This window comes from Diceros bicornis, chromosome 15 (assembly GCF_020826845.1).
Source record: "Diceros bicornis minor isolate mBicDic1 chromosome 15, mDicBic1.mat.cur, whole genome shotgun sequence".
Taxonomy (NCBI): Eukaryota; Metazoa; Chordata; class Mammalia; order Perissodactyla; family Rhinocerotidae; genus Diceros; species Diceros bicornis.
Genome location: NC_080754.1, coordinates 33,349,660 through 33,375,227, shown reverse-complemented (window position 1 = coordinate 33,375,227; position 25,568 = coordinate 33,349,660). Strand labels below are relative to the sequence as shown.

The following is a 25,568-nucleotide window of genomic DNA, read 5'->3' as shown; positions in this document are numbered from 1 at the left end:
TATTCATTTGTGAATCCATGTTTTTCTTTCATAGCCACTTACGTGTATTGCAGGCATGTTGGTGATTTTTTTTAAGTCACCGTCTTTGGAGTTATAAGACCTTGGTTCAAGTTCCATCCCTTCCTTAAGAACTATTGTAATGTTAAGGAAGTTATCTACTGTAATCACTCTAAGCCTTTTTCTCATCTGTAAAATGGAGATTCTAAAAATACATCCTTTACATGGATGTTGAGAGGATCAAATAATATAATTTTGGTGAAGATGTGTAAACTCTAAAGTACTATTGTTTATACATATATCAGTGTTATGTGTGTATAACATAGAATTTTGTATATCTAAACAAAAATCATCTTGTTTTGAAAGACAAACATGGAGGCACACAAATAAAATGTGTATATATACATATGCATATATATATTGTATGTGTATATATTGGCATAAGGAAGTTAATTATATTTGCCAAATAACTTGGTTTCAAGAAACATACAAGTCCCAGTCCTTAACTGGATGAGGTTTTAAAGGATTCAAACAGATTCCCCCACCCCTGTCTTTTTTTTTTTTCTTTCCCAGGTTTAAAGATATCACAAGTGAACTAGACAATAAATATTTTTTCCTGTCAACTCTGAAAATATAGTGACAGCTCTGTTCTAATTCTTGCAACACACTTCCCTAAAGCAAAACTGCTAATATCAATTAACTTTCTTAGAAAGAATTAAAACAACAACAACAAAACAATCATAGCCTCACAAATCCATGGTGAAAACAAAACCCTTCTTGTTTCTTTTGGGCTTAAAGGCCGACTTCACTCATGCAGCTGTCTGTGGGAACATTGGTATTAACACTGTAAGCCGTTGTTCCCTGGACGTGGTCGTCATTGAAGTAGCCCGTCAATATTATATTAACTCGCAGTGGTAGTCAACTGATTCTTCCTCAGTTGTCAAGATTCACTTAAAATAATAGTTTGGTTAAAAGAGTAGATACTTTATCACAGGCAGTAATTATTCAGTTTCGCTTTTGCTTTTAGGTAAAAAGTAAATTTAACCACAAATTACAAAGATAAATACTTTTACAGACTTTTAAGAAGACAGATTTTAATTTAAATGTTATCTTTGAGGCAAATTTTCTTTCTTCTGGAAAGCTCAAGATGAAACAATTTAAAGTTTTTGAGAAGCTTATGGCACTGTTGATGCATTTAAGCACCTGTCGCCCCTTCCTCTATTCCTTTATTAGATTGACAATAAAATACTTAAAAAAAAAACCCAAACCAAAGCAAAACCAAAAAAACAACAATCAAAAAACCTAAAAACTAAGAAAATGCATAGTTCTTTATTTAGTTCCTTTACATCCCATCAAATTAGGGTAGCTGTTTCAAATGCAATTCAGCAAGTGGCTAATTCCAGCAGGGAAGGTATCTTAGCTGTCTTAGCAATTTTCCATGGAATTAGGATTTCTTTTTATTATTTCCAAAATGTGGTAAAAGTCTTAGAAAATGTCAAAATAAATATGCTCTTGCAAAGTGTGTTTTAATTTACTTCATTTGTTCTCACCCTATGCTTATGCCTAAATGAGGCCTGACAAAAGCACCCTTCTGTGCGCTGTTTTTGAAGTTGGTGTTAAATTTAGGGACTTGTATATTTAGCACATACTATATTTTTATACAGAGAATACAATATCATCAAGTTTTTTTAAATGTATTTAGGAAGTGACTCCTTTTTAAGAATTCCATTATGGCATCCCTTTTTATTTTTTTTCTCTGCCAATTTTCAAGTAAGATTGGGAGAGCAGAGTTATCCAATGATAACAGGGCCATTTACTCACTTAAAATTCTCCTCTACTCCATCCTCTTCCACATTGAACTGTAATATGGCTGAGAATATTTGCTTTGGCCACCTAAGGGGAGAGGCTAGAGGAATATTAAATCTGTGGATCATTTCTCTCAACTAAGTGGAAACTAGCAACATTCTAATATAGCTTTACTATTATTTCCAATAAGAATGTTTGAAAGCCTCTGACTGAAGTCACAAAGCTTGGTGTTTTTCTGCTTTATAAGACTCCCTTAGGGCCGGCCCCGTGGCTTAGCAGTTGAGTGCGCGCGCTCCGCTGCTGGCAGCCCTGGGTTCGGATCCGGGGCGTGCACCGACACACCGCTTCTCCAGCCATGCTGAGGCCGTGTCCTATATTACAGCAACTAGAAGGATGTGCAACTATGACGTACAACTATCTACTGGGGCTTTGGGGGGGAAAATAAATAACTAAATAAAAATTAAAAAAGACTCCCTTAATCTCCACTTTTCCCCTATATACTAGTTCCAAATTGGCTTTATAAGTAGAATTTAACATTTAATGGCTGTAATTTTTGTTATTGGCAAATATTAAAGTATTATTAACTCTTCCCGAATCGTGATCAAGGTCTTCTTTCAGATTTAAATTATTTCACTTAATTTTATTTTAGCATTTACCCTTTTTGCTAGGTACTCAGAATCCTTCATGTATGTATGGACCATTCTAGTAAATGCCCCTTCCCTCTTTTCAATTTGTTAAATTGAAAAAGTAGTTTTCTCCATTTTGAAATATGTTCAGCTTGGGCCCTGTCTCTCCCCTGTGTAGTAAGTTCATGCTCTCAGTAAGTTAACCTGCATTTCTATTTTTCACATCCCTCCACCTCCACTCAGACCAGCCACGGTCAAGGAGGGCAAGGGAATTGGGTTCTGGATCCTCAAGATCTTGTAGACTCCAAAGTGAAGAAAAGGCTGTGAAGCAGAGGAAGGAGAAACCAAAACATCCACTGGAGAACTTGGAAGAACTAGAAGAGCATTGTTCATCAGAGAAATCTCCATCTTCCTCTAACTTGGGTAAAATGAAGGACAATCCCCAGATTAACAGTGAGCAGTGTGAAAGGAAAAGGTCTGGTCATGAGAGGCTCCAGAGATCTCCTCTTCCCAAGATCAGTGGTGAGGTGTTTCTGAGCACTGAATTTGATGACTGGGAGGCTCACCATAGCCATCGAACTCGGAATTGGGAAAAACAGTCCAGATGCCAAGACCGACTTTCACCCAAGTCCCCACAGAAAGCAGGGCTTCACTGCAAGGAAGCTGTGTCTGGGAGGGATCACGGGAAAGGTGAGCACAGAGAAAGGAAACACAGGCCTGGGACTCCTCCCTTCTCAGAGAGTGAGGAACGGCTCCAGCTCCGTGACACAGGTAATAAAGGACAGTCTCGTTGGAAGTCCTGGCATCATGTACGTATATACAAACAAATGTATTTAATAAACGTTTTATTTCTTTCTCTCTAGTTTGTGCTCATGGCTTTGAAATAAATCCTGGAGCCAAATATTGCAACAGATATTTACTTAATCTCAAGTCTGTAGGAAGAAGGAAAATATTTGTACCTTTCCCCTTCTGCCTTCTAATCAAAGAATACACTGATTTCTTGCAAGATTCTTCCAGCCCCAGACTGCAGTGGAAGTGCCCTCCCAGATATAGTTCTTCATTTGCCAAGACCACACATCAGAGATTCTGACACCAAATCAGAGCTCTTGAATTTCTGGCTTTAATTCAGTGAACCCAGCAGATCTGGTGACACTGCTTTCATAGTATTTGCCTAACTAGAAGACCAACAGGGCTGGACGTACTAGATTTTATTGACCTCATCTTTCCTATCTGTAAAGTGAGAGATTGGATAGTCAATCTCTTAAGACAGCATTTTTCAAATTGTAGGCCTTAGTCCATTTTCGTCAGATCAGCTGAGCTGTTTCCTAAAAATGCAGATTTCTGGTCTCACATATATTATCATCTGTGGAGTGCAACCTGGCAGTTTGAGTTTGTTTTAGACCTGGAGTTGATTCTTATGTACTCAAAGTTTGAAAACCATTGCCTTAATTACTTTCTATGATCTAACCTTCTTCAACTCTAGTAACTATACAGTTGGTGTTCTGAAGTGCCAAAATCAGGTAAGTTCTTGGTACTTGTATAGGAATGAGGTGAATTTTAGACTTAAGCCTCAAATTTCTGGCATCTCAGAGGCTTAACTCTGAAGTCCATCATTGACACAGTCATGGTTCTCTCTATTCTTGTCTGCAAACTGCTGCGGTGATGTTTTGCTTGTGTCTGTACCACTACAAGTCAGAGCCCTACCTTGTCCGGTATTTTAATCAGACCGTACTCATCTCCCTGGTGCTATTTTACTCTTATTGAAGTTTTTCAGAGATGGAGGGGTTATTGGGAAAGGAGTACCAAGGAGGCATCTGTTCTTAATTTCTTCCTTATTGTTGCCCAGCCATCCTCTACCTCTGGTCTGGAAACCGGTTTCTAGGTTGCAGATTCAGGTAGATTCAGTTGGTTCTTCCTGTCGTGTTAATCCCTTACGTTATTACAGGACTTGGTCTTTAAGAAAATGAAAATTCAGTGCAGCAAGCCATACTGAGTATCTGCCACAAATATTCTTGCCTCAGGCTTTATGTTTGGGGACTTATGCTTGGATCGGAGCCTCAGAGGGTTAATAAGTCAAGCCAAAAAGATGGATATGTAAACAGACCAATGCAAATTAGATATACTTTGAACAAAGAGCTCTGGGGGAATGGAGGAGGAAGTGATATAATCTGTGGGGAGCAGGCTTTATGAGTAAATTATGCTGTATCCAGATTTAGAAAGACATGTTGGAGTCCTAAGGTGTAGGGGAGGAGTGGTGATTACACCAACCTCTGTATTTCTGATTCTGTGAAACTGACTTTGTAAGTATGCAGTGGTTAACCTTTGAGGGCTAGTTAACCTTTATGGCTTTTAGTTATACTTGAGGGTATCTTAAGCAGGCTTAGGAAGGGTGAAGCTAATATGAAACTAAACACTAACTCACAGACCCTGATACTGGAGTTATAGGCAAATGTTTTGTTTCTTTTATTTTGCCAAGGTTGAAAAAACAATTTGGCTACACAGGTACTAAAAATGGTACAGCATAGCTGCTACTGTCTATCATTTTATATTCAACTTACTTAACAAATTTTACCTCCCTAGCCCCTGTAGGCATTTGATTTTGCAACCTCCTGGAATAGGTCAGAGGATTACATTAAAATATAACTACTAGGTACCAGTGTCTGTTCTTGCTTTTGTAAAAGCACAATTCTTAAAGTTGTTATCACAGGCCAGAGTTTTATTTAACTTAATGAAGAAACTAGCAGGATGACAAAGAGCTAGTTCTAAGAACATTTACAGGACAGGATTTTATAGTTAGTTGAAAAAAGAATGCAAAATATAATTGCTAAATATGAGAGTGGTTAACTTTCTAAGGAGTGGTAAAACCGTATCACCTTTAAGGGTAACTTCTCTATTGAGCTGTTAAATCATAACAGCTCATTAATTTTCTGCAGGTTAACTTCCAGCCTCTCAGGGCCATAAAATATCTGCACCTTTTTGCTGTGGCATTCCCCAAGTGTCAGACTGGCTTATTACAAAATGCTTTTGATATCAAAGAATGTATCAGTCATCATTTTACCTTATTCCAAGCTTGGGATGTTTGTCTTGAATACCAGTACTTGTAACATTTTTATGTTATTCTATCAGAATTTATTTAAAGGTAAGCTTTCTATGTGTATGTTTATTGATTTATTTTTTATTGCGGTAACAATGGTTTATAACATTGTATAAATTTCAGGTGTAGTCTGTGTTTATTGAGGGAGATTTCTTGTGTCCTCACGTTGGAGAAAGATAAATAGAAAAAGACAAGCAGGAATTAGATTAAGAAATGAATGTGAAACTGCTGAAAATATGGCTCACCTGACTTTTTGAAAGCTAGTTTCCACATTATGTTTAGGCTACCAAGATGAGGACAGCCATTCCATTAATTTCCTTCTATTAACTGTATTTTTAAAAATTTTTAAAGCATCTCTGTTTTTTGTAATGACAGCCTTACACTTCATTATCGGAAGTTCCTTCTTACATACTTACAAAAGCTCTTTTCACCTCTGGTACCGAGGGCACTACATTGAGTGGGCAGTCCTGTCAATCCAGAAATCTAGTATTCCAGTCTGTGGAGATTTTCTGCTTAGAGACATGCAAGTTCCAGTGGTATATCAAAAATTCAAACAAACTCTTTTCCTTCTAAACATTTGTGACTTAGAGATTACCTCAGATTCTTATTTATTTATTTATTTATTTATTTATTTATTTATTTATTTATTTATTTATATATATTGAGGTATAGTTGACATATTAATTTCAGGTGTACAACATAATTTGATATTTTGTATATATTATGAAATGATCACCACAATAAGTCTAATCAACATCTGTCACTATACATAAGTACAAATTTTTTTTCTTATGGTGAGAACTTTTAAAATCTACTCTTTTTGCAACTTTCAAATAGGCAATACAATATTATTAACTATGGTCACCATACTGTACCTTACATCCTCATGGTTTATTTTATAACTGGAAGTTTGTGCGTTTTGGCCCCTTTCACTCATTTTACCCACTCCCCACCCTGCCTCTGACAACCACCAATCTGTGCTCTATCTATGAGCTTGGTTTTTTTTGTTTTTTTAGATTCCTCATATAAGTGAGATTATATATATTTGCCTTTCTCTGTCTGACTTGTTTTACTTAGCATAATGCCCTCCAGGTCCATTCATGTTGTTGCATGTGGCAAGATTTCCTTCTTTTTTATGGCTGAATACTATTCCTGTGTGTGTGTGTGTGTGTGTGTGTGTGTGTGTGTGTGTGTATGTATGTGTATGTGTGTACACACAAACTGCGTTTTCTTTATTCATTCATTCAAAAATGAACACTTAGGGTTGTTTTCATGTCTTGGCTATTGTAAATAATACTGCAGTGAACATAGGGGTGTATATACCTTTTTGAGTTAGTGTTTTCATTTCCTTCAGGTAAATACCCAGAAGTGAAATTGCTGGATCATATGGTAGTTCTATTTTTAATTTTTTGAGGAACCTGCATACTGTTTTCCATAGTGGCTGCACCAGTTTCCATTCCCACCAATAGTGTGCAAGGATTCTCTTTACTCCACATCCTGCCAACACTTGTTATTTCTTGTCTTTTTAATAATAGCCTAGGCAGGTGTGAGGTGATATCTCATTGTGGTTTTGATTTGCATTTCCCTGATGATTAGTGATGTTGAGCATCTTTTCATATACCTGTTGGCCATCTGTATTGGAAAAATGCTATTCAGATGCTCTGCCTATTTTTAAGTCAGATTGTTTTTTTTGCTATTGAGTTTTATGAGTTCTTTCTGTATTTTGGATATTAACCACTTATCAGATATGTGATTTGCACATATATTCTCCAATTCTGTAGCTTTTCATTTTGTTGAGGGTTTCCTTTGCTGTGCAGAAGCTTTTTAGCTTGATGTAGTCCAGCTTGTTTGTGTTTGCTTTTGTTGCCTTTGCTTTTGGTATCAAATTCAAAAAGTCATCTCCAAGGTCAGTGTCAAGGAGCTGACCGCCCATGTTTTCTTCCAGGAGTTTTATGGTTTCAGGTCTTATGTTCAAGTCTTTAATCAATTTTGAGTTAATTTTTGTGTATAGTATAAGATAGTGGTCCAGTTTTATTCTTTACATGTGGCTGGCCAGTTATCCCAGCACCATTTTTTGAAGAGATTGTCCTTTCCCCATTGTATATTCTTTGCTCCTTTGTGGTAAATTAATTGACTGTATAGGCGTGGATTTATTTCTGAGCTCTCTGTTCTGTTCTATTGGTCTGTCTTTCTCTTTTTAATTGCCAAGAGGTCACAATCTTATCACCTTGTCAAACCAGTTAAGACTGTTCATTTGACTATTTTGTTTGAATGCCTTCCAAGTGTCTTTGATAGATAGTAAAACAAAATATTTTCTCAGTTAACTCTGTGGTGTAGAGTAGGAGGCATAGTAGTGGAGAAAGTTTAATGTCTCAAGATCTGAGCACATCCCACTCTGTTGTTTCTTTCACTGGATGGCAAACTTGAAGGAGCAAGGCATAAGTGTGATCCCTCCTGTCGTCCTCGACTAGGCTTCAGGCTGCTCACTGAAGTGTCATTTTTGTATAGATGGAATATGGTATAGCAATCTATCTTGTCCACTGGCTTGGCCCAATGCCAACCTCCGTATCTAATTTCGTGTATTTTCCCTGAAATATGCCTTTCTAGTTATGACCAAAGTAAACATTACTCAGGGAAGTTTATATTCCGTTAAATATGGTCCACTCTTGGGATTATGCCACTGTTTCCTGACTGTCCCAGACCACTCAGAAATATGGGTTAAAACCCGCCCAGCCTGGCATAAGATTCAGTAGCTCTAGAGATGATGTGAAGTTGAAGTGCATTCTCTGTTCTGGGGAATCAGGTACTGATAGGCCTGAAGTTGAGAAAGCCAGGTTTAATAGTCTGTATTTGTGGGAAAGGCAGATGAGTCTGTGGTTTTTGGATTTACCACAAAGCTAGGTTTAAAGCTCTACAGGGAAAGGCTTCATCAGATAAACTGTCTTCATTTGCCCAGCATTTAGTTGTATTTTTTTTTCTTTCCTTTTTTCTTTCTTGTTTAAAGCAAGTGAATGGAGTGTGGGGAGACATTTTGATAAAAATTGTTTCAGTGTAGTTATTTTGATGGCCACAGTACACTAAACTAGTGCTCCAATACTAATTGCAAATAAGAATCAACTGTTAAGATTTTAAAAAAACAAACTACCAGAGGCCAAATCTCACTCAGGCTGCTTAAATTAGAATCCCTGGGGTTTGAGTCAAAGATATTTGTGTTTATTTAAAGCACCCCAGGTGATTCTAATATATAGCCATGGCTGAGAACCACTGATAAAAAGAAATAGGCAATTAGGAGTAAATTTTCTTTCTCCCTTCAGTAATCCATTTACTGAAAGTCACTATTCCAAATAGTTAATCTTGTTCACTGCATTAAAAATTTGTATTATTTCTGAATATAATATATTCACATTGTTACATAATTGTAATTTATGGAGTGTACAAACAGGGAAATGTCCACAGTTTTGAAATAGCCATTAGCATTTACCACTTAATTAAAAGTTATAAAAGAAATATATGCAACTTATAAAATTTAAGAGTAAAAAGCCAAAATTCCCCACTGTTCTCCCATGTTCCTTTCTCCTCAGAGGAATAGAACTGTAGGGTCATTGTGCTCTGATATTTCCCTTATGTTATATCTTCCCTAAAATTTAGCCACAGGTAAACGGATCAAAGCTCTGGGAAAGATCTAAAGCACGTGGGTTAGTTGCCCATCAGAGCAGAAGCTGTGGCAGGGCCGCTGGTTGGCTGACAGGTGCTGTCGCCTGACCCGCAGGGGATGCTGTCTGTCTCCCCTTTGAGCTAAGATACGCAAGGCCGAGGCAAATAGCGGGAAGCCTCTCATTTCCTCCAGTCCCAACAGCTTGGCCTCTTTAAAACTCCAGTTCTGTAACTTTCTTTTCTCTACATTCTTTTTATTTTAGTGACTTAAGTTTTTTTTTTTTTTTCACTTCCTATTTTGCAAAAGCCTCACTTACAGTTCCTTGTGTGATTTTCTGCTGTTGAAGAAACCATGTGAGAGGGGAGTTTCTACCAGGCAGGTTTGGGTGGGTAATTTTATTTAAATGTATGGATTATCTGCATCACCACTTCCATGCCTAGGGGAAAAAATTATTTCATAAGTGCACCCTACACTGAATTTTGGAGTGGTGGCAGTATTGTCAGTGTTAGATATTAAAGAAAAAACTTCTTGGGGCTGGCTCTGTGGCATAGTGGTTAAGTTTGTGTGCTCCGCTTCGGCGGCCTGGGGTCCGCAGGTTTGGATCCTGGGCGCGGACCTGTGCACCGCTTATCAAGCCATGCTGTGGCGGCATCCCACATACAAAATAGAGGAAGATGGGCACGGTTGTTAGGTCAGGGACCATCTTCCTCAAGCAAAAAGAGGCAGATTGGCAACAGATGTTAGTTCAGGGCCAATCTTCCTCATCCCAAAATAAATAAATAGATTAAATAAAGAAAAGAAAAGAAAAACCTTCTTTACCGTAAATTTTGCAACTTTTCAGAAAACAAAGTCAGTTGCCTTATTACTTTGAGTTTTTTCTAGGAATGAAGCCGAGAGGGATGAAAGAAGCTGTCTCTACTCCCTCACGAGTGACCCACAGGAATCAGGAATGGTATGATGCAGAAATTGCCAGAAAACTGCAAGAAGAAGAAATTTTGGTAAGCAAATTGTAACGCAGAAGTTCAGGTGAATCAGTAGGTTTTTTGTGAATTGAATCATTCTTGAGGTTATATAGTAGGCATTATAGTCCTCTATCAGTTGACAAACTGATAGCTTTTTTATGGGTGGAAAAATCAAGACAATAAGCATAGTGTCTAGTTTTACTTACTGAGTAAGCATTAACAACCAAATTCCATATCTCTGTCTGTCCATTATTGAGTTCGGATAATTCTCTGAGAATCTATGGTAGAATTTGATAAAAATAGACCCTATATATTCGGCTGGTGAAAGTATACTAACTGATTATCAACTTAGGGATGTTAATCACAGCTAGTTTCAAATACCAGTTTATTTTATGTAAGATTTTAAAAAATGGACAGCATAGATTTCAGTTAAATTATTCTTTTTGTATATTCTCTACCATAGGCTACCCAGGTAGACATGAGAGCAGCTCAAGTAGCCCAGGATGAGGTGAGTTCATGTTAGTTAATGAATTTGTTTAGCCAATATTCTTTGGAAATATCTCAGTAATTTTCTACCCACAACTCTGCCAATCAGTGGTATTGACTGGATTTGTTTAGGAAATTGCTAGACTTCTAATGGCCGAAGAAAAGAAAGCTTACAAGAAAGCCAAGGAGCGGGAGAAATCATCTTTGGACAAAAGAAAGCATGACCCTGATTGGAAGGTAGGGTCTGTTCTTTTTTCTTTGTTTTTAATTAGAAACAAAATTAGAAATGAAAAAGGGTCTCTGCTTTTAGGGAATGCTTTGCAAATATATTTAGAGTATACAAATTATCTGTATCTTGTATGTGAATCTGACTTATAAAAGTTGTTTCACCATGAAAAATCATATTGAATTCCTGAAAGGAACTATGTAAAAAGTTACTGCTAAGATTGAAGTTTATTCCAATCATTTTAAGACCAACTGAGATGCAAGTGCGTCTAGTCATGAGCAGTCTTAGTTTCTATACTTAGTTTATAGGAGAATGCAGCCTTTTCACATGCTCTCAGGTTTCCACAGTGGCCTTCTCATCCTCTCTCTACTTTCCCCATCTGCTTGTATTGTCCTTCAGTCCTGATTATGTACCAGCTGTTTTCTCTTTCCTCTGACATCACTTGATCCATGGCAGAATGAGAGATATCTTGTCACCAGCAATCATTGCTTATGCCGGAGTGCAAGAAGTGTCTAGCGTGAGCTTGAGCTGTCATCTTCCCCTCATTGATCAGACATAGTAGACAAAACGTCAGTGACTGCAGTTCGTTCTGCTGTATAATCTGTTGTATGTGGTAGATGCAAGTTCAATTTAAAAGACTTTACTTGTTAGTTACTGTGTGCAAAGCGCCACTCTGGACTTACAGGGAAAGACAGAGATATTTTCCTCACGATAATATATAAGGTAGAGAGGAAGACAAGCTGTAGACAGCTAGCAAATACAAGGTCGAGCTGGCTGAAGGAAGAGCAACAAAGGAGAAGGCAAGAATTCCTACGGTAAGGCTTTTTAGAGAGGGAGATTGTACTCATCCTGGAAGGATGCAGCCGCGGTGTGTGTCCATGATACGGCTGATGGTTAGCACCCTTCTTTTCCTCAAACAAATTCCTCCCTTGGGTCTCGGATCCTGTCTCCATGTCAGCATTGGTTAAGTGGAGAAAGAAGACATGGAAACCGTGGTAATAATATTGCTCTACTGTTGCCTCTTACTCAATTACTCAGTTGTCAGTCTAAAAACAAATGAAAGTGTTATTTCCATGTTAATTATTTATATTTATCTCCCTCTTTTACCCTCTAAGCAACGCAGGATCTTTCCTAACAGACATATTTCAGTTTAGTAGAAGGGTTGCCAAATGCTTCTGCTACATAAATTAAGCCACAAATAATTGTCTAGGAGTTATTCAGATTCTTGAACGCAACTATGAAGGCGTAGGTATTTTTAAGGATTACAAATCAGGAAGGTAAGAGGGGGAATGCCACATTGCCAGCAATATCAGGACTTCTAGAATTTCTAGATTCTATAACTGGTGCTGGTACAGTTCCTCTCCTAGAAAAGTTGGCTTGAATGTGCCTTAGTTTCCTGGCTTGAAAATCATCCTGCCTAAGTCAGATGCTCAGAAATAAGTTTAAGAGCACAAACCTAGATTCCACAAACTCTGGGAGTCCACCAGTTCTTATCAGTGCTATGCAGCTGTGATGTTAATAATGGGCAGCCAGGCACACCCTTGTGGGGGAACATGTTCGTGTGTGCTTAGCCCACTCGTTGGCTGCACTGACAGCTTCCACCATAGCCGTCATGAGTTAATTTTTTTTATTTCTCAGTGGTTGTATTTAAAAATATTTTATGTTGCTCAGCTGAATGTAAGTAACCTGAAATCACTAAAGGAGAGTTTGCATGATTTAGATATTTTCTAAACCTGATCTTTCTTTCTTTGCTATTTTCTGTGTGTGTATTTTTCTTTTTCTTTTTTTTTTTTTCTTGCTTGTAGCCAAAACCAGCTAAATCGTCAAACTCAAAGTCAAAAGAAAGTGATGAACCTCATCGTTCTAAGAATGACAGGCCAGCACGGTAAGGTGACACCTGAAAAGGATAGTGAGGATTAACTTTGGGGTGAGTAAGTAGGTGTTCTTTGCTTAGAAGAGTGTATGTTCTTCAGAGAGAGGAGATCCAGAAATCTGCAATTATGAGGTGGTATCAAGTCTTGCAGGATTATTTTCAAACTCGGTTTCCATTCTTAAATTGGGTTAAACAAGTCAAATCAGCAAGATGAGGAATTTTACAGAAGCTGAGGTGTAGAAGGAAGGAGGTGCTTTTTTTTTTTTTTTTCCCCTTTGTGAGGAAGATTAGCCCTGAGCTAACATCTGATGCCAATCCTCCTCTTTTGGCTGAGGAAGATGGGCCCTGGGCTAACATCTGTGCCCATCTTCCTCTACTTTACGTGGGACGCCGCCACAGCATGGCTTGACAGGCGGTGCGTTGGTGTGCGCCCAGGATCAGAACCTGCGAACCCTGGGCCGCTGAAGCAGAGTGCGTGCATTTAACCGCTGCACCACTGGGCTGGCCCCAGGAAAGATGTGCTTTTTGTTAGAACCAGTTCTTGTCTCTAGATTCACTGAATCAATGCCCTCAGCTAAGGGGTGAAACTAACCATATTCCTAAGTAAAATCTCAGGTTTTAAATTTTTACTGAGTTTCATGGTCACGTGTGTGTGTGACATTTACATATGCTTCAATTCATTTCTGTGTGTGTCTGAATGTCTTAGGCAAGTACTTATTTGAGTCATTGTAGACTGTTCTAAATCCCACTAGATCAGATGGCTGTGGCTGTGGTAGATGCTCTTTCTGACTTCTCTCAAGCAGTCTTGGGTCATAGTTATGGAGCAACTGCTATCTTTCCACCTCAAGTTGTCAACATTTAAGTTTCTGGGGAAGCAGCCTTTTTTTTTCTTTATTGCTTTCTGTTGCTTTTCAAGAGGAAATATAATTGGAATGGGAAGAGAGAACATTAAATAGAAAAAGACAAAAGTAACACTAAAGCTAACATTTTGAAAATTCTAAATTGTTAAAACCTTGTATTTCAGCCCTGGTTATTAATAATACATTTATTAATTCTTAAAATGTAAGTTTTATCACACTGAAAAATGTACACTGTTTTTTCCATTCATGACCCACACTAAACTGCTAGACTTGTTTCCTTAAAGTGAATATGTTTAGTGTCCTTAAAAAGCCATACTCTATTTTTAAACTCATGGGCTTTCAGAAAATAAATACCTTTCAGAAAATTATGTCAGGTTTGTAAAGCTCTTAGGACAACAGTAGTATAGTCTAGCTAATTATATAAAATTGGTTCTTCTTGTAGCTTTTAGTTAAGCACATGCCAAACATTTTTTAAAGCAGATTTTTATAACTACAGTGTTTAGTTTTATTTACATCTCTGCAATATCTAAGTAAAATAAGAAGTAACTAATATGTTCTCTGATAGTTGTGGCTTATTATACTTTTTTTTAGTTAAGTGAATTAATATCATCTTTAGGGTTATTTTGCCATCTTTAAAGTCATTGGCTCTTTAGAACACTAATAACTTTGACAGCAGATAGGATAGAACAGTCTGGGATGGCTATTTAAAAAGATTTGTTCAAGTTGAAAACAAGTTTCTGGAATATGATAGGTACTCTTAAAAATATTTGACATATTGAAAGAATGAGTAAACAAATGATCCTGTATTAAAAGTGGCTATTGTAAATGAGTGAAAAATGACCTATGACTAGTAGAACTGAAGTCTTTTTTGACTTGAGAGGAACATTTGTATTTAAATATCATTTACAGAAAGATTATATATATGACAAACCAAAAATGAATAAGAATTTTATGAAACGTATAGCTTCATAGTTAAAAATTAAAGTCGATTATCTTATTATAGCTATGTTATACAACTAATATCAGAATGTATGCTTTCTGGCTAGTCTGTGGTTTCCTCTTTCACATTTAATCATGATGGAAAAGTTTAGTTAGCCATTTGTACAGAAAGAAATGGTTTCAAGGATTGAAAAACATGGAGCTTCCTAGGTAAGATATTTACTTTAGTGTAGTAATAATAGAGAAGAAGCACATTCTCATGTAGAGCTTATTCATTGTCAAAAATGAGTCTCTTTGTTCATTACAAGATTTTCTACTCTCTCTAAGGAAATAGAGAACGAGCTGGCAATCTGAATATTTTCCAATATTTTGTAATTGGAAAAAGTTTCAACCGAAGTTCCAAATTCTTCTAACTATAAGACTTTATACTGGTAATCCTACTTGGTATTTTATTTGCATTTTTCCCTTAGGAAAACTTAAGGATTTTATGTCTCATTTAGTTCCTACAGCATTCTTATGAATGTGAAATATATTTATCTGCACTTACTCCACTTACTTATTTATTGAGTACCCTAATAATTGCCCAGAACTAGAGTAAGCAGCAGTCAACAAGAAAAAACTCTTTTCTGCTCTCATGAAATATGTAATCTAAACAAATAATTATTATGATTGTGTTCAGTGCTATGGATGAAAAGTACAGGGTGTTATAAGAGCATAAGGAGACAATTAACCTGGTCTGGGTGTCTAGGAGGGCTTCTTGAAGAAATGACTTTTGAATGAATTCTGAAGGGTATTTGGCTATATCACTAACTTAAAGATGTAAATCATTTCGTGAGAACGGTAGGAAGCAAGTAATCCTAATACATCAGAAACTATAAAACAAACTATTGGTAACAAGATTTTTCCAGCTTTGGATAGGAATACCCTTAACTTTGAAATAGCCGTCTCCAGTGCCACAAAATAATTTGATAGGACCTCTGGAAGCAGGAAGAGATAATTTGTTCTCTATGTAACCCAAAACCAAGAGAACTGAGGTCATTCTAGATTGATTTGTTTATCCTTATGTTGAAATCTTAGAGAATTTGTTGGTGTCCTGTGCTTTGTTTCACATATTAGCTTCCTTTTGCTTGATGATGAGTTGATGGTGAGGCAGTAATTATGGAGTTTTTTTGAGTACCACTCGGCTTTTGTTTTTCTGGTTTTTGATTGCCTAATGAGGTTAATAAAAGAGTAAAGAATAGACTCTGCCACCCTGATTACCAATCCTGTTTTCTTGGGTCTAAGTTCCTTCCCTAGCCACCTGTTTTTTCAAGTTGAGTTTCTTAATCTTGGAGTCAGATTTTTTTGTCTCAACTCTATCTACCAAGTTTTACACTACTTATTTAAGGTACGTCTTATAAATGTCAGTTGATAATGAAAGAAAAACACTATATTTCTAATTGTAAACAAATGGTTCAAAGAGAAAAACAAGAAAAATGCGACGTCATTTGTTATAATCACATTAATTACATGTGTATAACAAATGCATGAAAATATAAAAATATATGTCAAATACTGTTTGAAAGTAAAGATATATTTCATATAGTCTTGAAAGCAGATACTGCTGCAGATACGAACACACACTTCTGTAGCATAGCATAGTGTAGCAGTTAAGAGCACTGGTTTTGAAGTCCAGTTGAGTTTGAACCCTGACTCTGCCGCTTAACAACTGTGTGAACCTGGACAGATCACTTACCTCAATTAACCTAATCTAACTCTAAAATATGTGTGTGATAGCTTACTATGCATACTTGTCCTGAAAGTTAATTGAGATCATCCATATAGAACCCATAGTGTAGTCCTCAATATGTATATGAGTTTACGTCCAGCGCTGACCTCTTCGAGAAGCTGAAGACCCAGGGAGAGACCTACTGCTTGGGGAGAGGGTGAGAAATTTGAGAACTCTTGCCTTTATTCTTAAATGACAGAGCCCATTGTACCAAACTAACCATAATTTTCCAAATTTCAGAATACTTAGGCCTTCTGGATTGTATATATAATTACACAAAACATCCTACAAAATGGTTGTATATTTGACAAATTTTCTTAACCTTCTCTGGTTCCGTGCTTTAGTGCAAAATTTGAGTACAACTTTGAGAAACAACAACAAAAGGATAGATTTTTTTCTTCATCAATGCCAAATGTTTGCAAAAATCTGTGTAACACAATTAAATTAATAAAAAGTTTGGAGTAGTAAAAATTTCCCAGTGTTTTTTGCATTTTGTCTTCTTTTGACATGAAAAGTTGCCAAGGTATAACTGCCCTTTTTTTCTGTAAGCTCTGCTTTGCCACCTAGTGGATTAAGGAACTTCGCTTTGAATATTACATGTTGACCAATGTCCTTTCCCTCTCAGACTCTCTTCCTTCCTCCTTAGCTGCCACCCTCCTTCCTTTTTTTCCTTCCTTCCTTAACTTTCTTTATTGCTTTTTTCCCTTCTGTCCTTTCCTTTCTTCCTCTTTTTCTTCATAAAACCTACTAAAACAAAGTAAATTTTACATTAATGGCAGTGGTCCGGTCTCGTTAATCTTTGTTTCTCTAGCCTTTAAGACAATGCCTCATACATATTAGGTGTTCAGAAAATATCTGTTTTTATTGAATTATGTACATCAAAACAAAGGAACAGTAAGATAAAATAATTTACCCAAGGTCATGCAACTAAAAAGAGAATTCTAAAATATCATGGCTTTGCATTTCTACCAAAAATGTTTTTACCATGTGACCCAGTGAGAGGTGGAATTGTAGTCACCACTACTTAGCATATCCCTTTAAATTCTGACTTTCCTTCAGGCCGCCACCACCTACCATGACAGATCCTGAGGATTTGGATTGCACTCATTTTACAAACCAGCATAATTCCACACGTCATTTCTCAAAAGCAGAGTCCTCTCATAAAGGTAAGAAAAATATATATATTGTCAAGTTTAAGATCTGTTTTTTATAATCCTCATGCTATGGTGGAAAAATCAAATGTTGTCTTACAGATCACTAGAATGGAAAAATAAATTATCTTTCAGTAGATCATTGTAGTATTCTTCATTTATTAAAAAACAAACAAAAAAGATTAAAAAAAAAAAAACAGAAAATAAAACATCTTAAGTCGAATGTAAGATTTTCTATGTATTTGTATTTTTCTCCAGAGAGAGTTCACGGCTTTCATCTGATTCCTAAAGGGTGACTGTGTCCCCATTTAGATCTACTGGGCTTTTTCTATACTGGCTCTTGTTTCCCATCTGCCCATGACTCTATTAATTAGATTTAAAATATACACACCACGCAAAACTTTTTCACAGAAGAAAAATGGGGCAAAGAAAATGAGGAAAGACTATGTGGTCTCAGTTGGACCAAATCTGTAAAATGAGAGGAATAGTTGAGTGTAGATGCTCTTCCAAGCATTCACTTATGTGTATTTTTATGATAGTCATAAAATGAGATAATGAAAATATAGTTTCTTGTGTTAATTTCCTTGTCTAAAAGTGGAGATGATTTTAATAGTCATGTTGTCAGGATCTTATAAGTAAAATGTATGAAAGCAGATTGCAGTAGACTTCACATAGATGCAGCCTTATTAATGATGTTTATTTGTTATGGTTTTTGAAGATTTCTTAGGGTGATGTTTTTATTATTCTTTTCTCCAAATCCAATGGTAGCCTTCCCAAACTTCTTTAAATTTTCTTTTCTGCTGTCGTTACAGAATACCAGTGCACAACTGCCACTCCAAACTAATTAAATCAGAATTTCTAGGGGAGGGGGGTTTCCAGGCATTTGTATTTTTGAAAAAATTCTCCTTATCCAGCTGATGCCCCCCCCATTCTGACGTTCATCCAATGTTGAGAATAAGACACAAGACATTATTTAAAAGATGGAATTAGTTGTACCTTATCAAAACTGCTTATATACTACAATTCCCATCAGTTGGTGGTCTTTTCACCATCCCTGGTTTTAACTGAAAGTAGCTCATGATGCTTTTTTCTCAAATTCTATGCATGTATTACTTTTTAGGAGTCCCTTCCTGTCCTTGACATACATTTGAAACACAATATTAAAATAACACACTGATTCTGTATGCAAATATTGTACAGTCAGGAACAAAGACAACATGAACCACTTGAAATGCATGGAAATAAAGATAGATTATATCGCCTGAGCAAGGGGAAAAACAGAGTTCGAAGATTTTTCATTAATGATGTTTCTTCTTTTTTCCTCCTCTCCCCAGGTTTCCATTATAAGCAGTAAAAACCTAGGAATCTGCCTTGAAAATGGACTCACTGTAGCAAATACTGCTAGATGATACAGAATGCATTCCACGCTTATTTTTTTTCCTTTTACGTTTGTATTCCTGGGTTTTATCCTTGACTGTTTTTCTGACCATAAATAGTTTTAATTCATTTAAAATGTTTTGGTTATTCCTGATCACTTGGGCAGTACAAGAAAATCTAGCTTCTGAATATTGGCCACCTCTATGCTGCATATACTTCCTGGGATGTAGTATGTAAGAGCTCCATAAAGTGCCATTTTCGTTAGGTATGGAGTATTGGTGTCTAGGGACTAGGCTTTATTTAGCAATTAGAATTTTGTGAAGATAATGATTAAAATGAAACATAATATTTGGATGCAATGCAGAATAAAATAATATAAGAAATAGCTTTTTTTGGTGCATTAGTGTATGACGTATTGAAAGACGGAGGCTTTTGCTTTTTGTACTCTTCAGGGAAAAAATATCACAACTATAAAATATTTAAAAACCACAGACACACCTGGATAAGTTGAAATACATTATCCTGACTACCCGGACTGTAGAGGTTTTGCATGTCCTTATAAGTCCTCCTGGGAGAATTGGCCCAGATGTCATTCTCTAACGCTTTCTCTGCTATTGCTTCCTCAGTAGCAAGGCTTTCTGAAGCCTCTGGGCATCGGGCTGTTTGTTAGTATTTATTGGCAAAAATTTAATTCTATGAAATTTTAACCCAGGTCTCTGCAAAGTCAACTGAAAATGAAAAACTTTGTATCCCTTCTCTTGTTTTACATTTACTTGTAGAGCCGAGGGAAATGGAACTGGAAGATGTTCACATAGGTGATGAAACCATCGTTCTTTCTGGCCGAATACTGAAATTTTCTTCTTGCTTAAAAACATAGCAGTATTTGTTGGCAACCTCTCAAAAACGTTTTGTGCGTCTGTCAATAATTAGATTAATTCAACATGAAGTTAATGTTGATAAAGTGGTTCTTTATCCATGTATTTGGTTTTACACATTCATTAATGATACATGGACATCGGCTTCCTTTGTACAAAGCCTTTAAACCCCTCCTCAAGATATCTTGAGTCTCTCTAGCTTCTAACCTTATGGAAATACTTATTTTCTCATAATAGTTAGTTAACATAAATGGCAATCAAGATCCATATATATTTCCATATTCCTGCAGCTTGACTTGCTGTTTTCATTGTATGAATCTAATATTTTGGTGTTTTAGTATGGTGTTTATTTAGGAAAGAAATATATAGGTGACTAGAGAAAAAGTTGTTAATACATTCTTTTCCCACTGGAAACTGCCTTTTGTTTGCCTTATCTTTCCAGATCAACTTTAAAATTGGGCAATGTTCAGAAAGCTATTTAGATTAGTTTCTCAGAGTGGATTTGAGTCTTTCGTTGTGAGAAAGATCTTTAGTTTCATAAAGTTTTTGGATTTTAGGAACTTGAGTAAAAGCCATCTAAGAGTTAAGTTTTGGGGAAATTGATAATCTAGAAAGAAACAAAACCCTAAGAGATGTAGTCATTTCAGAAAAATGGGGGAAAGGGAAAATAATAGGACTTTGAATGGCTGTGAGGAAACGAATGAAGAAAAATCTTCATTTAAATAGGCAAGGGCAGGCAAAATGGAGGTCCTAGCCTTAAATCAAATTCCAGAGGGTGGTTTCAATATCCAAAGCTAAGTAAGGCATTGTTGACTTATAGTAATGCTATATTTTCCTTTGTCTGCCCTGTGATTTTGCTTCATATTTTAAAAAGTTTTTTATGGTAGCTTTAAAGAAAAAAACATAATGTATTTTTATTTGCTAATTAGGCAAATGGGCAACATCATTTGCCATATTTTTGTTTTATAAATGTTTATTTTTCTATCTCATACAATGATCGGTTTTACTTTAAAAATTCTGCATTTCTCTTGCCTCTCATGTACTTTATCCAATCATATTTATTTTGTAAAATGCTAACTAGAGATAATTCATTCAGAAAATGTCAGGCCATTTAACACGTAACCAGGATGTTAGTGTTTCAGCTGTCTTAGTGAGTGACCAAAGGTGATATTTTCCTTGTGACACCCAATTCAACATCTGTGTTGAAAATTTGTTTTGTTTTTTTTTTTAGGTTTTTAAAAGATTAGAATTTTAAAATATTTTTATTTTATTTTTTTGTAAAGCAAACACTTTTTAAAGAGTATCAGAGTAATTTTTTTTCTGTGAATAAGGAGATAGAAATCAGAGGCAACCACTTAAATCCTCTTATTCTCTTTCAAATAATGTAATAATTATCTTTGAGACTACAGAAGCAACTAACAACTGTATTTTAAGGAACTGCCAAACATTGTTCACTGTGTTCTCTGCTTTTCACTTTGTCATTTTTATATAAATATGGAAGCATTTATTTTCTTCCTGTTACTACTGCTGGAACAAATGCCACGTAATTTTTAGGCCCGCAATGTATTTTGCTTTAATGTGATGTGAACTAAGACTTCTGGCCTAGGAAAATCTTTCTGTTTCTATACCTCTGCTCTCTGGAGGCCAGGCCCCATCAACACCAGTATTACTGAATGAGCACAGTATGTTTTGGAGCCTTATCATAAGGCTACTGGACATGTACACCTCCTTCCCACAGCCTAACTTTTTGTAAGTCATTACCTGGAAGCAAGATTAGATAAGGGACAGATTAAATGTTTTGAGTTGAAAAAAATTTGACTCCAGTGTCAAACCTTTGTTAGATGTAAATATTTTATTGGGAGATTGGAGAGTTGTTACACATGCTTTAAAAGAACATTGAGATTTTTAGAAGGTGGCTTGGCATACCATTGAATTACTGTTTCTCAAGTGACTTTACGACAACCAGCAACAGACTAATGAACTGTAAAAAAGGCTATCTGGTTTTTGATCATAGAGAAACATCTAAATTAGAAAAGAAAGATATGGATAAATGGTTCCAGGAGTAAAACCTTTTCAGAATGGCAGTGATCACTTGGATCTAGATCAGCATATTCTAAAATGTGTGACCTTGGGCCTTGTGTTCTACTGAACTCTAGAAAATTATGAACCAGACCCATTTTCTCCTTTTCTTCTCTACTGTGGCCTACAGCTGGATGGTGAATAGATTTGTTGCTGACTTTGTCCATACCTTTCCCTCAATGGCAGGACTTTTAAGTATAAAAATAATTAACTTTTAATTGATAATTATTTTTCCTTAATACTGTCAAATATTCTCTAAATTTTGTCTTGTGCCAAATTGTTCTTTGGAAACACCTGCTATAATATGGTGTATTCAGTTTACCACATAAGTGGTTAACATTTTTGGGCCTTGATTTTTAATGAGTGTTGCCTTTGTATAAAAATCACTTTGGGGAATACCAAGATTATTCATTTATTCAGTGATGATTTTCTTGCAAGGTAGCTGGGGTGATTGGCTGAAAGATCTTTGGCCTAATAAAGGATCACGACCTCAGTGTAATCACCTTTCTGAAAGACTGAGAACAGAATAGAACTTGGACTCAAAGGCTTTTTTCCCTTTTCGGAAAACAGTAGTTGTGTGGGGAACATTAATACGGAAAGGAAACACTGTTTAGGTAGATTTCACTGTATGTAGCGTGCCATATTCTGATAACATCGGCTTTTTAGAAATAGTCATAAAAAAATCAAAACCTACTTTTTCAGCAAAAAGGAAAAAATAGATTTTTAAAGTACTTCGTCCGTTACTTACTGCACATAGAGAAGTGACTAGATAAAATGGTCCCATTTTCTCCTCATATCTGGTGGTGCCTGTGAGTCTTAAAGCCATAACTGCTTATCTTACTGTTGATAGAATCTTTTTTTCCTCCTTAGCCCATAAATAGGTAACATGGGCAGGGAGAAGCGACTGCCTGATAATGCTGCATGGGGCACTGTGTCATCCAAATCCTGGCAGAAGAGTCTCTTTTATCCCTGTTGATATGTAAGGTTATTAAAGGGAAGAGTTGAGGCTGTTGTTGCTCCTACTATTTAACTGCTGTTAGAAATGCTGAAATTTAATTTAGAGAAGTCAAGAAGGAAAGGGTAAATTGGGAAAATCTCACTTCTACAGAATCACTTTTCTGATGAGACCTGCCTTTCTGCCACCAATGTCTGTCAGGAGCAGTATTGCCTTAAATTAGTTTGATTCTGACCGAGGTCAGTGTACTGTACTTCCTGCATGTGAACGACTGTCAGCTCGCCACTGAGATATAAAATTCACAGGTGATCCCCAAACATCCTTGCCATCAGAAGCTTTGCCAACAGAAACATCCTCCCACTGAGCTATGGTGACCTGTAAATACACCGGTAGATATTTCAAGTTGCCTCTCAGTCTATGAGTGAGCAGTGGCATGACTGAAAAGGCTGGTAGGAGAGTGAGGATTTCCTGGCCAGATTCTTCAGGTGATCATTTCTTGAATAATGGAGAGTTGACCGTCCTTCTCTTTCTATAGTGACTGTGTAGAAGATATTTCCACAGGTTCTGTTATGCAGTGAAGTCACTCGTTACTGTTTTGTAAGAATTTCACCAACACTCTTGTGTATTGACATGCATACCATTAACAAAAAAAGGGAGAAAACCAAACAAAACAGAGATATTTACTTGAAATGGGAGATTTCTTGATGGGAAGAGTGTTTCTATTTTATTACGTTTAAGAGAAAATTAACCAGGAAAACTTTTGCTGTGGTAGGAAAGACACCAGAGTGTTTTTTAAGGTTGTGTTTGATGCCCCAAGCTAACACAATCATTTAAGTAATCATGTTGATTTGTGGAAATATCTAGTCCTAAAAATCATTCTCTTTCCCTTATGTTATTTGTGAACGCTGCCTAGAAACATGTTCCTAATCAATTTAATATGCTTTTCTGTATTCTCAGCAAACTAGAAAATGTTTTTCTCTTTTTGAGTAACTATTCATAGCATAGGCAGTCAGCTCTATGCTAGTTTCAGCATTTTGGATAAGGACAGAGTTAATTGTGTAACTTAGTGCCCCATTATTCATTGCTGAAGTTCATATAGAAAGAATAGAAGAATTGAAAGACAGGGTTTGAGTGACATTTCCTTCACAAAAGAGCAAGGATTAAGAACAGCAAAGAGAAGACAGTTGAGAAAATATACTATTACACATCATGTACTTAGGATATGTTTTTGTTGCACTGAATTTCAGGCCTAATTGCTAAAATAGTTTCTAGCTGTTAAGTTTAGTGAGAAGGTTTTTGATGGCAGAATTTTTTCTGATTAAGTTAGCCTGTGGAATCCCTGTAGGCTGTAACTTCAGCTTTTGCTATATATGCTGAAAGCCAAATGCCCTTTCTCAGAAATAGCTGTATTTTTCACCTGCCTCTTAAAGGCAACCCAATATTTATTTCATGAAGTATTGTAAATAATGAGGAGGTACAGTGGGAAGATAGCATATAAAGATGATGTTCCAAAATGAGAATTCTCTCTGATGGGGTTTCCTTAAGAAGAATCCATTCCAGCACAATATTGTATTTTGAAAAGGTGCTGAATTATAAAGTACAAGAGTTTGTTCATATAAATCAAGTTGCTCAGGAAATTAGAGGTGGTGCTGTCATTTGTGTTATAATTTGGAGTAGTGCTCTCTTGAGAGAGGTACTACACAGTGCCTGGGTAGTTTCGGAGTCTTTGGTAAGAACCCCTTTGACATTTGGAATGTGGATATGTTTAAAAAACAAATGAGATATTATCTCAAGTCTTCGTCAGTTTGTAACCAAGCCCCAGAGGGAGAGGCAGCTTTGAAATAGCTGCTTCATGGACCTGAACAGAACCTTAATGGAATACAGTTGCCTATCTGAGGATAGAAAACAGAGGCCACCTCAGACCACATGCCTATCTAGAGATTAAGTGAAACTGTGAGGGACACTTTGTGGATGCCTTAAAGGTGACTGGTGTTGGCTACTGGTGGGTATGTATGATCTGGACTAGACTGGTGGAAACAGTCTATTTCACTTCACCTTCATACAGCACAAGTTGTTCCTGCTGATGCCCTCATTGAGGAAAATGAGCAACGTGGTGCTGGTGACTTTCATGTGTCTTGGGAGGGTGAGGTGGTAATGTCATTCGGACTCTCCAGTGCTCACACCTCCCTCAGATGCCAGTTGTACATCTACATTAATTCATCTATGCAAGCTTGTGTTGTTATGATTTGTTTTTTACACCTTATGTCCCATTTGATTCTTTAAACATCAGGTTTAACATTGATATTATGAATAATTTTTAAACCAAAGTATTGTGTAAGTCTGCTCGTTCTCCTGGATGGTTTGACTAAGGCAAACACCAATCTTGTCCTTCTCTCTTAATAAAGTCATCCATTTGTTAAGCCAATGGTCTCTGTCTCATGTTTTCTTCACTGCGTTCAAGGACTTGGGAAGTTCTGGGACTATTATTTGTTTTTTCTTCTGTACAAAGTAACCTGAATATGTCTTTGTTTAATAACAGTAGCATTTTCTTATTCCAGTTCCATCCACTTTCTGTTGATATTGGTGTCTAGTACGTTGCGATACTCAACAAATACTCCCAAGTCCAAAATTAGTTAGAGAAATGGCTTTGTTTTGTGCATGGTAGTTGGTGGCTTGGTTGATGTTTTCGGGAGAAAAACACGTAAGTGGATGTTCACACAATAATCTGAACTAGTAAAGACTCCGCGAGTGTAACACCTTGGTCTGCATCACACCTGAGACTCCATGAATTTTGGGAAAATAGATATTAATAATAACTACCATTTATTTAACATTTATC

The 25,568-nt window shown here is 36.4% G+C and overlaps 1 protein-coding gene across 3 annotated transcripts in view; it reads left to right on the top strand.

The window, feature by feature from the left end:
- Nucleotides 1-25,149, top strand: part of CCDC50 (coiled-coil domain containing 50) — a 68,471-nt gene extending 43,322 nt beyond the window's left edge. The window contains exons 6-12 of one of the 3 annotated variants that reach the window (XM_058556111.1): nt 2,673-3,200; nt 10,061-10,176; nt 10,604-10,648; nt 10,759-10,863; nt 12,658-12,737; nt 17,352-17,458; nt 18,778-25,149. In XM_058556111.1, the coding sequence (XP_058412094.1) occupies nt 2,673-3,200; nt 10,061-10,176; nt 10,604-10,648; nt 10,759-10,863; nt 12,658-12,737; nt 17,352-17,458; nt 18,778-18,797 (1,001 nt within the window). In that variant the 3' untranslated portion in view covers nt 18,798-25,149. The remainder of the gene's footprint in view (nt 1-2,672; nt 3,201-10,060; nt 10,177-10,603; nt 10,649-10,758; nt 10,864-12,657; nt 12,738-17,351; nt 17,459-18,777) is intronic. The other 2 variants (XM_058556112.1, XM_058556114.1) reach the window with 2 other exon arrangements.
- Nucleotides 25,150-25,568: the final 419 nt, after the last annotated feature.